Source organism: Eptatretus burgeri, chromosome 1 (assembly GCF_056783735.1).
Source record: "Eptatretus burgeri isolate ZD-2024b chromosome 1, Ebu_testis_v1, whole genome shotgun sequence".
In the NCBI taxonomy this organism is placed as follows: Eukaryota; Metazoa; Chordata; class Myxini; order Myxiniformes; family Myxinidae; genus Eptatretus; species Eptatretus burgeri.
This window is the reverse complement of record NC_140961.1, coordinates 71,290,873-71,307,184: the sequence shown is the minus strand read 5'-3', so window position 1 is coordinate 71,307,184 and position 16,312 is coordinate 71,290,873. Positions and strand designations below refer to the sequence as shown.

The 16,312-nt window shown below is 44.4% G+C and overlaps 1 protein-coding gene across 2 annotated transcripts in view; it reads left to right on the top strand.

The window, feature by feature from the left end:
• Positions 1-5,809: 5,809 nt before the first annotated feature.
• LOC147034710 (voltage-dependent calcium channel gamma-2 subunit-like) overlaps positions 5,810-16,312 on the top strand; it is a 233,714-nt gene continuing 223,211 nt past the window's right edge. Inside the window, exon 1 of one of the 2 annotated variants that reach the window (XM_085887508.1) lies at positions 5,810-5,959. In XM_085887508.1, the coding sequence (XP_085743634.1) occupies positions 5,851-5,959 (109 nt within the window). In that variant the 5' untranslated portion in view covers positions 5,810-5,850. Of the gene's footprint in view, positions 5,960-15,405; positions 15,487-16,312 lie in introns of those variants that run through there. The other variant, XM_085887536.1, reaches the window with a different exon arrangement.

Genomic DNA, 16,312 nt, shown 5'->3' with positions numbered 1-16,312 from the left:
GGTGTACTGCAGTTGGCGCAGAGGGTGGTGGGCTCTTGCCAGAGGAGTCCGAAGTAAAGGCCCGCTGGGCCGGTTACTTTGAGCGGCTCTACCAGGCTGATCCGCCAACTGTCGAGTTGGATGACAGGAGTGTTACAATCCCAATTGCTGACCCTCCAATCAATTGTGGTCCACCTTCGTTTCTGGAAACACAGACTGCAGTGAACCAGTTGAAATGGGATAAAGCTTTTGGGATCTATGGCATCCATGCTGAACTTCTCATGTCGTTGCATGCAGTTCTGTGCTCTGCCTGGAACACAGGCATCATCCCAACTGATTGGAAGAGGGGCCTTGTTGTCCCCTTCTGGAAAGGGGAGGGTGATCGCCAAGACTGCAACAACTACCGAGGGGTGACGCTGCTCTCAGTGCCGGGCAAGGTCTTTTCTCAGCTAATTCTTGATAGGGCTCACCACCATCTGCTTGAGCACCAACATCCAAAGCAGTCAGGCTTCACATCAAAGAGGTCAACGATTGACCTTATCCTTGCTCTTTGGGTCCTCACCGAACGCAGACAAGAGTTTCGGCAGGGGCTCCTTGCAGCCTATTTTGATCTCTGCAAAGCGTTTGATTCAGTGAATCAAGATGCCCTCTGCAGGATTCTTGGTCTTCATGGGGTGCCACCAAAACTGATCGATCTGACATCTCAACTGTACTCTGGTACTGAGAGTGCTGTGAAATGTGGTGACACCATCTCTGACATATTTCCAGTTGTTACTGGAGTTCGTCAGGGGTGTGTTCTGGCCCCCACACTTTTCAGCACTTGTACGGACTTAATTCTGGGGAGGATTTTGGAGAGATCAAGCTGAGGTGCATTGTTTTGGGAATGTCAAAATCTCTGACCTTGATTTTGCAGATGATGCAGTCATCTTTGCGGAGACTCGAGATATCCTGTTGGAGGCCCTCAAAATGCTGAATGAGGAGTCGGAGCCACTGGGATTACGGGTTTCCGGTGTTAAAACTACGATCCAGGCTTTCAATGACATCTTTGATACTGCTGTCCTGTCTGTACCTGTTTGTCGTGAGGATGTTGAGGTCACGGAGAGATTCACTTCCCTTGGTAGTGATATTCATGTCTCTGCTGGCTGTGAGCCAGAGGTCAACAGACGTTTGGGTCGGGCCTGGGGAGTCATGGATTCACTGGATCGTGGGGTGTGTCGCTGATGGTACCTGTTGCGGAGGACGAAAGTCCGAGTCTTTGGGTCTGTGGTGCTTCCAGTCTTGCTCTATGGATGTGAGACTTGGACCCTGACCAGGGATCTGAGATGGAGACTTAATTCCTTTGGTGCCAGGTGTCTTGGGAGAATCCTTGTCTCTCGCTGGTCGGACTTTTTGTCCAACGAGCGGTTGCTGAGAGAGACTCAAATGAGATTTGTTACCTGCATCGTCCATGAGCATCAGCTGTGGCTGTATGGACATGTGGCTCGTTTTCCTCATGCTGATCCTGCTCACCAGATTCTCTCAGCAAGGGAGCCTCGTGAGTGGTGGAGGCCAATGGGCCGACCACGTACCTCCTGGTTGCAGCAGGTTGATCAGCATCTCAAGGAGATGGGGATGGGCCAGGCATCGGCGGAGTGCTGGCTTAAAGTGGACGCCGCGACACGCTGCTCTGGCGCATGCTCCCATACCTGACCTGATCTGACGTTTGACCACAGTGCTTCATTCTTATTTTTATTCTGTGACAGCCAGAACACTTTCAAATAAAACGTGAGGGACACGGAAGGAGCATACAAAATAATTTACATAATAATACACTTGTTCATCGGTCCATCTGTGTGTAACATTTCATTCCACCCATTGGTTGGATAGCTGGCCTGACTCCACCCACAATATCATCCTGAAAAATCATACCGACCACCATGTTGATTGGTGCTTACTGTTACATGCGAAGCCAAGCAGTCGTATTGATGACAATTGCCATGCTCTCCCTGTAAGTTTACCCTTCAGTGTAAAATGACCAAAGCGACTGTTGAAAGGATCATCAAATATCAAAAGGCTGGCATCAATAGGCGTCATAGGCCTTGTGAAGATCACAGTACGTTTCGGTCTCAGCAATCAAGGTAGCGGTTTCTTTTCCATACACCGCCCAACTAACTCAGTGGCATTCCATCAAGCAGGGCTTTCAGCATGGAGGTTACATGGGTCATTGCTATTACAGACCAGAGACCATAAAACCCGTCATTATTAATGTCTTTGTCCGAAGACTTCAAAGAATCTCACGACATTATCTTGCTCGATATAGTTTTTGGCCTCATCTCTAAATGGTGAAGAATCTCTTTAAAAATCAGTGTTTGGATCTGGTTTCGGATCTTCACCAAAATATGATCAATTTGTGTTTGTCACACACCCAACCTGTCCATCAAAGTTCATCTGAATCCATCCACAACTTTTTGAGATATCCTGCTCCCAGATAACCAGACAAACAGACAGACAGGGGTGAGGACTTGGGGTGTAGAGGGAGGGGGAGAGTAAAATGGGTCAAAGTTTGGAGGGAGAGGTTGAGGCTTTGGGGAGGGGTAGTTGAGGATTTCTGGTGGGAGACAAGTTGAGGAGTTGTGGTGGGGAGGAGGTTTGAAGGCTTGTGTAGGTAGGGGATTGGTGCCTCAGGGTTGGGAGGGGGAGGGTGAAGACTTGGGTTTGGGAGTGGGGAGATGATGACTCGGAGCTTGTAAGGGGGGGGGGGAGTAGAGTTGAGGACTTGAAGTCACATTCTACTCTGCGTGGATGTTCCACCACATGTCTCTGCTAGTATGTAATAATACTTCTCGAAGCAATAGGAAAATATGTAAGAGTAGAAATAAAAGTACGTGGAAGGATCACACAAAGAACAACAAACACAACCACAAAGACAGAAACAACAACAACTGCGTGTTATAAAATATCCTTTTTCGGTGTTTCATTTCATTTTACATCCTGTCAATGTTTTACATTGAAATGTCAAATGAATCTTCCTGGCTTATCCATTGTGTACCAATAGTCTTTTCCCTCGTCCTCCCAGTCAGATCACAAGACAAGTTGATGGAATTCTTTGGTTCTCTGAAATACATATTACAATTAGGAACTTCATTGTAAGAGGATGTCATTAGGTTCATCAAGCCCGCTCAATCATGCCAACAACTGAGTACCCTCCTATCCCCACTACCCCTAGATACCTATCTATCCCAATTTTAAAACTATCAGCTGCTGCTACTGCCACTACCTTTACATGCATTTACTACTCTGACTGCAAGACCCCTGCCTTACTACTGTCCGACCTCTCCCTCTTCTTTACCCTGAAACTGGCTCCTGGCAGAGGATATTAATGCTGTTCTTATCTTCCTACAAGTGTTAAACGTATTTTCAATCTATTGTGTTGAACAGGAATGAACAATTACTGTATTCAGAACATTGGCTTTGCAGGCACTCGAAGTTGTTTCAAGAAGGACTGCATGGCTTCTCGCGAGCACTCCTTTGAATCGCCCACTTATATTGCCTCCTCCATCATGCCCTTGATCCTAATGTATTCCTTTTTGATACTTCAAGCAGTGAGTGTCTGCAAAAATAGTTCTTCAAGTGCTGGCCAAGTTCCCCCCAAGTCCTCTCACAGTCCTATTTCCATTTCTATGAACTTCCCTCACTGCCAGGGCTATCTGCTATTTCATGGAATTTTCATTGGTCACGTGAAAATTTTAAGTGTATCAACTCGCACTGAATTTGTGGATATGTCCTGTGAATTGCATAGTCCCCAAATCGAGGTTTTCTTTGAAAATCTCACCAGCTCAGAGGTTGAACGCAAAAGTGTCGTGAATCTCCTCATGGTCTAGAGTCTTCCAACCTGTGCTATTTTTTCCCTTCCACAAAAGATAAAGATTTTCACAATCCACCACAGAACATGTATTCATCCTTTTTTTTTTTTCGAACCTTGCATAAAAAAAAAAAAGACATTGATTGGATGTTGTTTGTTTGTTTTTTTCGTAACCTGCATATATATGAATGTATCGACACCAGCAATACGAGACTGTCAAAAAGATGTAATCCACCCCAGAATGCTCAGTGCACATGTGCAGAAACCCTTAGCAACAGCGGTCGTCAGAGCAGTTATATTGTGCGCGCCGGATGATGATTGTTTCCAAAAATGGCTCACAAAGCTTCTAAAATAAGCTGAAAATACTTGGAAATGTACTTGTGAGAAAGGGGTGTGCCTCCACACAACGAAAGAGTTGGAGAACTTTCTGAACTTGCCCAAAAAGCTGATCGCTTGCAGCTCCCCTTACTGCAAATTCCTGAGGACGTGACCGGTGCAAGGCCCAAAGTTTTGTGTACGGGCGTGCTCTACCCCAACCTTCGCCCATTGTAGCCAGTGAGTAGACTTTGAACCTTGCTGGATGTGGAAATACGTCAGTGTTGAGTTAAAAAATCATGTGAACATGGCAGGCTTGTGATTTATTTAACGGACGTCTGCAATTGGAAAGCCAATGCCAAATTCTCAACATTCAGGCAGACTTCCCAGAGCGATACGTCGCATCTGATTTGATTGCTTTTTAACACCAATGGAAAGGTCATATCTGGGGCTTGTCAATGCACATGTTCAAGTTTAATCCCTAGTGTGCACAGCAGGGTCCAAGTGGACCCGGCCGATTTTTGGATCCTCGTGGAGGATCTCGAAGTCTTACTCATGTTGTTGTTCTACTTCTTCTTGTGGACTTTTTTGTTTCACAGCCTCCAGCTTTCATCGAAGCTTCCTGAAATTTGGCATATATATGTAAAAATACCCTGCACAGACAGTAACGATCACAGATTTTGAAAATTCCTCCCAGAAAAAAAAGTTATGACGTCAAAATATCTCCGCTAATGGAAATCGCCAAAAAAAATATCTCAAACTAGGCAAGCTTTTTGAATTCTGTTTGCGGGAATCGAACAGGGCACGAGCAGAGATGAATTATCGCAAATATGATACATCACTATGACGCCAAATCAATTTTATGACGTCATTCCTATTTTTTGACTTTTTGTTTCACAACCCAGAGTTTTCATCGGATCTTCGTGAAACTTGCCATGTATGTGCAGAAAGCCCACGCACAGGCAGTAACCATCTCCAAATTTGGAAATTCTTGCAAGAAAAAAAGTTGACGTCATAATATCGCCGCTAATGGAAATCGCCTATACCATTATCTCCGAAACTGGGCAAGCTGTTTGAATTTTGTTTGCGGGAATCAAGCCGGGCGTTAGCACAGATAATTTATCACAAACCTGATACATGACGATGACGTCATATTCGTTTTTATAACGTCATCATTAAGAGGACGAGGATCTTAGCTCATTCGAGCGTGTTTATTTCAATCCCTATTTGCATGCCTTTTCATGTGTCCCTCAAGTCGAATTTTTACATTTCTATGGTATAATTTTTTATTTAATTCCGTTCAGTTTTAACGGGATTAATATGTTTATATTTAATAAAAATGCTACCCCGAGACTGCATGGTTCGGGTCCAATGGACCGGTGGTTGTATTTTGCATCGTCTCCTTCGTAATTTGTACGTGACACATTCCATTCAAGGTTCATCATCAACGGGGGGATGTCCTGAGTCGTTTGTGATGTATTCAAGTTATTTTAAAAGCTTCTGTGTGCTTTCACCATCTCGTTTTCTCATGTACTTCCTGAGTTTTTTTTTCCTCCACTCCGTGTTTTTTTTACGATCTTTCATCAGCGATTCGTTTTATTTGACAAAGATAAGTATTTTCTTTTTACTTCACATGATTTTTGAATTTATGAATCATTTTCGTCCAACGAAACATCACGTGATCTGTGAGCTGCTGTTTCTGCATTTTGAGATCGATGCACAAGCATTTTCTGCATCCGGATCCATCGACGTTGTTTTGTGATTTATTTGTGGAATTTCTCCATTTTGAAATCATTCACCACCGTGTTTCTCCCTTTGATGAAGGTGAGTTCCTTTCTTTCCTCATTATTTTCTAACTTATGAGCTTTTACGAGGTTTATCTTCGTGTGTTTTTTTCCTGCATTTGTTCGGCCCTGCAGGCAAGACGGCCGATTATGAGGAATCTAATATTGTCCGACGGTTTTATTCAACCGAACATCGGAATGGAACGGAACAAGCTTTGCACTGCACACCTCCTGACCTCCTGACCTCCTGACCTCCTGACCTCCTGACCTCCTGACCTCCTGACCTCTAACCCCAAACTCCTCCTCATCGCACCCTCTAGCGTCCAGTCTATGCACAACACCACATATCCCCCCTTTATTTAATTAACCACTTGCTTCCTGTTTCTCAGTGGACAACAATAATATCAACTAGCATCTGTTGAAGACAAAGTCTTCGATATACCCCGCCATGGTAAATGAGGACAAGTAGCAAAAGGCACCAGTTCAATTTATTATTGATGTGTGTACCAAATTTCATAAAGAAATAGTTAATAGTTTTGCAACTATGCCCTGGAAACAAAGGTTAACCTCAATTATTTCTTAATACCCAACTTGTTTCCATGGAAAGTGACAGAAATATTTTTGGGGGAAATCTCTAAATATCAAAAGGCACCAGTTCACCACTTGCTTGATATGTGTACCAAATTTCGTAAATATATCTTGAGGGGATTTGGAGTTAAGCTCCGGAAACAAAATGTGACGGACGGACGGACGGATGGAACCCATTTCTATATCCCCGTCCCCCGCCAACTTCGTTGATTGGCAGGGGATAACAAACTTCTGAAAGGATGTCTTGGGGAAAGTGTATGTGAAATTTTGCCTCAATCTGTACAGCCGTTCTGGAGATTTAAAATTTTATTAATTTTCAATCCAAGATGGCTGACGAACCATGTGACCTATGACATCATAAATTTACATTCTGCCTCCAATCCCCCAGTGGAATACGTGTGTGAAGTTTCGTGTTAATCGGGTGAGGTGTGTTTTTCTATCCAAGATGGCCACCAAACCATGTGACTAGTGACGTCATAATTTTTACTATGTATGCAGACATGATGAAAGATGATATTTGCAAATTTTGGCTTCGTTAGGTTATGTGATTCCAGAGAAAACATTATTTAATATTGTTCTTGAATCCAACATGGCTGCCAAACCATGTGACCTATCAATTAGAAAATATCAAAAGGCACCAGTTTACCACTTTCTTGATATGTGTACCAAATTTCATAAATATATCTTGAGGGGATTTGTAGTTAAGCTCCGGAAACGAAATGTGATGGACGGACGGACGGAACCCATTTCTATATCCCCCGCCAACTTCGTTGGTTGGCGGGGGATAATTAACTCGAAGTTGAAATGTAGTAATTGCCACAGCATGGATTAACTATAAAACAAGTCATAACTAGCATCCGTTGAAGACAAAGTCTTCGATATCCCCCGCCATAGTAAATGAGGATTAACATGCTGAGATTCCCTAAGCGTGTGCAATATGTTTGTGAAGTTTCCCCTTGATCTGACCAGCCGTTCTGGAGAAGATGTTTGAAGGTTTTAGGGTAAATTCAATATGGCCGCCAAACCATGTGACCTATCAATTAGAAATTAACAAACTTCTGAAAGGATGTCTTGGGGAAAGTGTATGTGAAATTTTGCCTCAATCTCTCCAGCCGTTCTGGAAAAGAAGATTTTAAAAATTTATTAATGTTCAATCCAAGATGGCTGATGAACCATGTGACCTATGACATCATAAATTTACATTCTGCCTCCAATCCCCCAGTGGAATACGTGTGTGAAGTTTCGTGTTAATCGGATGAGGTGTGTTTTTCTATCCAAGATTGCTGCTAAACCATGTGAATTGTGACGTCATAATTTTTAATATGTATGCAGACATGATGGAAGATGATAGTTGCAAATTTTCACCTCGTTAGGTTATGTGATTCCAGAGAAACCATTATTTAATACTTTTCTTGAATCCAACATGGCTGCCAAACCATGTGACCAATCTATTAGAAGATGTCAAAAGGCACCAGTTTACCACTTGCTTGATATGTGTACCAAATTTCGTAAATTTCTCGTGAGGGGATTTGTAGTTAAGCTCCGGAAACTAATTGTAATGGACGGACGGAACCCATTTCTTTATCCCCCGCCAACTTCGTTGGTTGGCGGGGGATAATAACCATGCCAACAGTTTAAATTAGCTTCCTTTTCTTATTCTCAAAGGACTTTACATTACATCATCACGTAATCTGGAGTCCAGACTGGAAGTCTGCGAAGTCTGGCATCCTGGCCGACCGGCACAGATTCTGATGTCTTGCGCTGGTGAGCAGTGATGTCAGGAAGGAGTGGTAGCTTGGCATCATCTCTTGCATTCCTTTGACAGGCAGATGCTAAATGAGACGCATTCCAAATCCGTCCATCGGACAGTTTGTACATCGGACAGGCATCTGCAAACCCGATACATGTACCTAGGTGTGCAACTCTCTCCCGTGAAGCAGTTCAGCAATTTTGTTTGAATGAGGCAGGAAATACAGACAGTTTTGAATTCTTCAGCTGTCACCACAGAGAGGGTCGATGTGAGCGTGACAACCTCAACAACATCATCCTCCAGACTACCTACTTTGAAGTAGGTCATGGAAGGCGAGACAAGCAATCAGCCGTAACGTTTTCAGAGCCAGGCTGGTACTGAATGTCATAATTAAATGACAAGCCATGCGGACCATCTCGCCACGCGCATTCCAACTCTTCCCAATCCTTTCGTGAAAAGCAGTGGAGTGAGAGGACTGTGGTCAGTGCGTAAAGTGAAATGTCTACCCCAGAGATAAGTCCTCCACTTCTCTGTCACCCACATGCATCCAAGTGTTTCCTTTTCCCCCGTGGAATATTTTCTTTCCCATTCAACAGCGTTCGGGATGCAAATGCGATAGTTTTCTCCATTTTGTCAGCATGAATTTGCACCAGGACCGCTCCAAGGCCATAATTGGAGGCGTCAGTTGTCACGATGGTGTGTCGCTCTGGATCAATTGAGAGCGAGAGCTGGACTACTGACAATCAATTCCTTAACTGAATCTAAACTTTGCTGTGCTGTCACTGACCAGGAGAAGGTGGATGGTCCCCGCAGTAATTCTCTCAGGGGTTCAACGACCAATGCATAGTTAGGGATGAACTTTGCAAACCATAACGTGAGCCCGAGAAAAGGGCGTAAGCTCTGCATGTCTTTCAGTGGGGGTGCTTCTGACACTGTAACAACAGGGGCAGGGTCAGGTTTCAGTCCTGTGTGTGACACTACATGTCTGAAAAATGAAAGCTCTATCTGTCTGAAGTGGTATTTTGAAAGGTTCAGTTTCAGTCCAGCTGCATCGATGCGCTGTAGTACCGCTCTGAGGTGTTTGTCATGTGCTTCGGGAGTCCCTTCAAAAACGTTTACATCGTCAAGGTAACACCGGGCTCCAGGTTGATTTTTTTTTTAAAATGGCAGACATCATCCTCTGGCAACAGCTTGGTACTTAAGGAAGCCTGTAAGAGATTCGTTTATAGCGAAACAGTCCCTCATGTGTAATGAAGGCAGTCAGGTCTCTGCTGTTCTCATGCAGTACAACCTGGTGGTACGCACTTTGCAGATCCAGCTGGAGAAAAGTGTGTCGCCTTGCAGCTCCGCAAACATTTTCTCCATATACGGAAGAGGATAACCATCAATCACCACCGCTTTATTTGGTTCTCTTAAATCCACCCACAGACGAATCCCTCCGTTTTTCTTCATCGTCACGGCAATTGGTGAAACCCACTCTGATGATTCTATTCACTCAATTACATCCAGTTTAACAAGCTTTTTCAGTTCCGGTGAAACAGCATCTCTCACAGACAGGCAAACGGTGCATATTTTGCTGGACTGGAGTCATGTTGGGCTGTATGTTACCAAGCTGAATAAATCACTTTGCACAGCCCATGGTGCCCTCCATGCTGTCACCTGTAACATTTGTGACTTGGGTTTGATTTGCAGTGCTTCGGGGTGGTTTCGGATATCCGCAGAGGCATTCACAAGACCTCCGGCACTGAGACAAATATTGTTGCGGACTCAGGGTCGCGGGGGTACTTCGAGGGTTGGGGTATCCCCGGTTTTCCCTGGACTCACCAGGAATCGAGGCCATTGCACACAAATAAGTCCGTGTCACTAATCGACCGCGAATGCCAATAATTTAACCACGTGATCCAGTGTCCTCCGTCTGACTACCGTTTAACTGTGGTACACACATTCTCTTTATCGGGGAATCGCGCCCTCGGCAGTTGTGCTACTTTTATCTTCATTGGATCTTTATTAAGGCGAATGAGCTTACCGCTATCACAATGCAGGACTGATGAGAGAGCCAATCCATTGGGGAATTATAATCTCCTGGCTAAGCAAACTTGCAGACCATGCTGGACCAATGAAGGAAAAGACGAAAACGATATGGTTACATTTATAACAAAACAATTTATTACAAGCAAGGGCGAGGAAGGTTATGTGGCACAGTTATTGGGTTTATTCACAAAAATGTACAGCAGGGGAAAGCAAGGAATTGGTGGGTGCAGCAAAAGAAATGCAAATATTTACAAAAAAAAGAAGACAGTGCAGAGTTTACCGATAACCTTCCACAATCTTACTTATTACAGGTCACACACACACACGCACACACACACACACACACACACACACACACACACACACACACACACACACACACACACACACACACACACACACACACACACACACACACACACACACACTTGGATTTTATGCAGAAAGAGGAGAAGCAGTTGAGGTTTAGGTGACCTCGTTGTCCCTGGCACGGTCGATGGACCTACACAACCAAACCGCTTAGGGGGAGGAGGGAAGAAAACTGGGGTGTCTTTGGTGTGCGAGTGGGAGGTGCAAAATGTGGTACAGTGTGATGCAAGGTGAAGGTGTGACAGATGCAAATCAGTAATGCTCTTTGAGTGAACGAGGAAGATTGACAAAAGATGTGTGAGATAAAAACTTAACGGGAACATGTGAGGAGTCTTTAAATATTTTGCTCATGATCATGGATCGCCATCAAAGCTGATGACCAGGCAACGACACCAGCAACACTCGCTTTTCTCCACTTGCCTCGCTCAGTTGCGCTCTCTCAGCTCGGTGGCGCTTGGCTGGGCAAAGGCTCCGGAGAGATTCTGCTTGGAGGCTGGATGAAAGAGAGAACCTGGACAAAAGAGAGACTGGACGAAAGGGACCGACTGTGCCTGATTTGCTCTTTTTTATAGAGCCTGTGTGAGGGAGGGACCAAAAAGCGGCTCAGGAGGCCTGGTGGGCATTCCCGAACTCCCTTATTGGCGTATCGCAGTCACCCCTTGCCATAGCCATGCCCCGTCAGACTCCGAAGTCGAACATGGCCACATTTGCTTCTTGGCCGGGCCAAACGACAGAGCTCCACAAATTAACATTGGCCGAGAGTTTTTGTGAGCGCTCTCCGGCCCTGAACGTGCGCTGGACTCCATTTGAGCGTTGTTATTTAGGGAACCACCGGAGCTACCGCACGTCGCCGAACGAACACCAGCGCACACCTGTGCTTCAAGTTACATGCTGAAACACCCCAGATCGCAATGTCCTTTGTTCCTCCGGCACCCTCAGAGACTGTGGTGAGAGTCCAGGGAGCTGTGGTTTGGGTGGTTGTAGTGTTTGTAGTGAAGGCGTTGAAATGTTGGGAGTGGTTGAACGATCATAGTGAGGAGACTGAAGCGGACGAGGTGATTGTGGGTTTGTGGTGAAGAGGTTGGGTTTAGGTTGTTGTGGGGAATTTTAGGAGGCGTTTGTCGTGATCATGGTGAGTGTGGTGAAGGTCTGAGGTGAGGCGTTGCTTGCTTTATGGCACGCTGCTTGAATATGGAAAAGGTGCGTGTATGCAAATGAAGCTGCAGCTGCTGTTCGTTCCTCCTGCTGGCGAGCCACGTCACTGATCTGGCATGCATGCATGGCGGGTTTGTATATGAAATAAAGTAAAGTCAAATAAATTAAAGAATAGGGGGTTGAAGACCTAACTGAAAGCCCGACGCAATGCATCTTGTCCCATGTACCCACTAGACATATGGAAATGGCTAAGTAAACGAATACAAACAAGATAACTATCTTAGGATCGCTATATTTTGGGTGCCATTGCCTCGGAGGAGTGCCTGTTTTGCAGAACCGCAGCAATATAACCAAATGATCAATCGGTCATTTCTACAGCATACCAGAAAGAAACCAAATGGTATCCTATCACCACTTTGGTTTGCAGCCAGACAAATGCACTTTGGTGATTTGCTCTGTTATGTGCACTCAATGAATTGGATAGTGGAGTTGAGCTTTGGGTGATAGCTATTGAAAGTTGTCAGGCCTATTTGGCAAACCTTTAGCAATCTTCACTCTTCCAGTGCCAGTATCAGTTTCGAAAAGTGTAGGGACAGAGTGTGTTGTTGCCACTGGAGAGCAGTTGTTTTTTTTTCCCATTCATTATAAACTTGCATGCATGCTTGTTGAATGCCATTAGTTTCATTCATCTGATATTTACCCTGCACACGTGAAGCAAAAAGTGGGGATAAGCAATTGGCTCATTTTCTTTCGTCTTATCAGTTTATCATCAGTTTCTGATCGTGGAACAACTTATTTTTATCGAATATTTTGAACACTAATCAGAAAATGAATAATCGAAAGCGGGTTTTATTTTAATTATTTATTTTTCCCAAACATGCTTGAAAATCTTTCAAAAATTGAGGGAAGTTGAAAGGGAAGGGAGAGGAAGGAGGGAAAGGATGGAGGTTGGAGGGAGGGAGGGGATGGAGGTGTGGGGGGGAGGGTGGAGCAGTGGAAGGGTGAAGAAGAGAAGGGAAGGTTGGAGGGGTGGAGGGGAGGGGAGGGGAGGGGAAGGCTGGAGGGGGAGGGGCAGGAGGAAGGGGAAGGGTGGAGGAGGGAGGGAAGGGTGGAGGAGGTGGGGAAGGGTGGAGCGAGGGGGAGCGGAAGGGTGGAAGAGGGAGGGGTAGGGTGGAGGAGGGAGGGGTAGGGTGGAGGAGGGAGGAGTAGGGTGGAGCAGAAGGAGGGAGAGGGAGGGGTGAAGCAGAGGGAGGGGAAGGGTGGAGGGAGAGGGAGATGGGGGGGGAAGGGTCGTCGAGGGAGGGGAGGGGAAGGGTGGAGGGAGAGGGAGATGGAGGGGAAGGGTGGAAGAGGGAGGGGTAGGGTGGAGGAGGGATGGGAAGGGTGGAGCAGAGGCACAGAGAGGGTGGAGCAGAGGGAGAGGAAGGGTGGAGGAGAGGGAGGGGAAAGGTGGAGGAGGGAGAGGAAGGAGGGGGAAGTGGGAGGCGAGGAGGGAAGGGTGGAGAGGGGAAGGAATGGGGTGAGAGTCTGTAAGTGGGAGTTACGTTTTCTCTTTTTTTTTCCGTTTTTTTTTTGTGCTGACAGCAGATTTCGTACAGGTTCTGGACCCTTTATCTGTCAACCCAACAACCGGAAAGACCCAAAAACTGGCAGCATTTTGAAACCTCCCCATCCTACAATTGTTTCCCCTTTCATTCTCAAAAGTTGCTTCTTCACAAGCCTTCTGAAAAGTTAATTGCCCCATTGAAAGTTAATCAGTGGGAAAAATGTATCACTGTAATTGACCACATTATGCTCTATCGTTGTGTGCATAATTGTGTTTTGGCAATACCCCCTGTATCGTAATCATGTCAAAAAGGTCTTCAACATTTGGATATGCCAGTCGTGCTTCGAAAAGGAAGTACAGTATTTATTGCTCAATATCAAGCAAAAAGTGCAGTTGTTGTGGAAGCGTGACATGGGTTTTTTGGTGAAATGCCTGAGTGAGGAGTATGTTGTTGGTAGATTTATGGTATATGATCTAAAGAAACAAAAGGAGCAGGTATTACAATTTTATGGTGAGAATGATGTACCCAAGCTAATGGACAAAGGAAAACATTACATCAGTCTAAGACCACTGATGTTGATAATGTCTTGGTGGAGTGGATCAGGCTGTGCTGTTCGGCAAATTTTCCCTTGGATCGTGCAATAATCATGACACAAGCGAAACCTTTTTATGTCCCATGAAAAATATGGGTACCTGTCGTAACTTTTCTTCAAATGAGCTATAATTACTGTTAAATCATTACCTGATACCATGCCGGTTTTTAACACTTCGGTACGGTAAACTTTAATTATATTACAACAACCCTTTCTCAAGATATTGATGTTAATGCCAATTCATTATGTACCACAGTTGTATTTGAAAAGAGCCATCCATTGGCCCTTCACAACAAAGCCGTTTAGGCTGCTGGAAATATGGAGATCGCATATCTTGCAGTCATGTGGAGAGGAAACCTGGTTTGCGTGGTATACCTGTGTGTTTGTTACACGTGCCTGAAATTTTCCGAGAGCACTCTTTTTCCCCAGGTGCGGGTTATTTGCATGAAAATGCGGTATGTAGTTTAACACTGCATGGGGTATCGTGTTCTATGAACTCTCTAGTGTTTGTTGTTTTAGAGTATAATTCAGAAATTTGCAATGTAAAACGATTATAAATGTTCCTGAAATTAAGCATTGAGATGTGAACAAATTTTTTTGTTATGCAAAGAAGATTCCTGCTCCAAAGAAATCCATCAACACATGGTGACCATTTATGGTGGTGGACCCTCATATTCTACACTCACGAAATTTGTGGCTGATTTCAATTGTGGGAACAAGTCCCTTGAAGGTGACCACAGGTCAGGATGACCAGCAGATTTGACTAACTCACAAACTTGCCACGGTTGAGCCATTAATCATGGAGGATGGCCACGTTGAACTCGTTGAAATATTTATGGAACTTGAAAATTATTTCGGCATATTTCACTATTATCCATGAATACTTTGGGCATGTTCAGAATCTTAACAAGATTGGTCCCCCTAAACCTCAGCACTCACAATTGACGGTAACAGCTGACGCAATGTCACGATCTTCTGAAATTGTTGAATGCAGATCTATCTGACTTTTTATTGCTCACCTGGTAACTGGTGACAAAACTTGGCTTTACCATCATGTTCCTGAAACAAAATTGGAATCTATGCATTGATAGTACTGTACATGGGATCGCTTCCACCCAATACATTTTTTAACAATCCTCAACTCGTAAGATCTTGGCCTCAATTTTTCTGAAATGCCAAGGGATCTTGCCGATAAACTATTTGCTTTCCAAATACAGTCACAGGGGAATATTAAGCCAGCCTCATGCAAAATTTCCACTGGGTCATCATGGACAGATTCCAATTATGGGATGTTGCTTCTCCATGACAATTTGCTTGTGTATAAGGTTGCACAGACCACCATTTGTGATTGCAGCTTCAAGCAGCTGTACCACCCCTCCCTCCACCCACTCCCACGCCACCCCCATACAGCCATGTCTTGGCATCCAGTCACTATTATCTCATTCAACATTTGAAGTTCCACCTGCAGTCTCAGATTTGCTGATGCCAAGCTTGCTTTGACTTCAAATTTCTTTTTGAAATGCAGCAAAACTCAGGTTGGTCTCATTTGTTTTTTTAGTTTAAGCACTTCTCTAATAATAGCGTGAGCTCGGGTTCAAATCTTGATGCACAGTATACTCGTATTTGTGAAAAGATAGGTTTAGTCATCTACCATGGGCATATGACACCCCCATCCTTCTCCCTGTTTCATTGGTCGAAGCGTCAGACCTTAGCCTTATCCGAGACAATTGCGATAGTTGGAAGTGCTTTCACTCCTGAGTATACTAGATTTGTGTTTATGTGAGTGTGTCTTTATTTTTTTTAATGTTTACATCTCTAAGGATTGTGGAGAGTCTGCTACATCAATGTTTTGCAGCACAGTGATCTTCACCTTCCCCTGTTGTCGTCATTGGACTTTGTTCCAAATATGATTTGCTTTGTGGCATTTTCATTTTGAGATTCAGAAACAAGTTTGAAAGTTAATAAGTGCACCGTGAAGGTTTGGTCCATTGAGGAGAAGCTTCATGCTGTCAGAGGCAAATCTATTACTCATGGAACAAGGATGCTGTAAATTGTTGTGGTTCATTGTGACACAGCACTTTTCATTTTATCATCTGTCATCCTCACAAATATGAGCAGATGGAAGAGCGTTTATGAGTTTCGATATTTGATGAAGAGGACCACCCATCTGTGGATTAAAACTGCAGGATATAAAAGCAATGATAGTGTAAAATATAATCAATGATTTTGACTCTTATTCTTCTTGATCTTCTCATTCTTCTGCTACTGTGAGCTAAGCAGAACCCCATTTATGTAAACCATGATAACTCGCAAAGAACCTCTCCTTCGAGATGGGTTTATTTCCTCACTTCTGTGATGTCT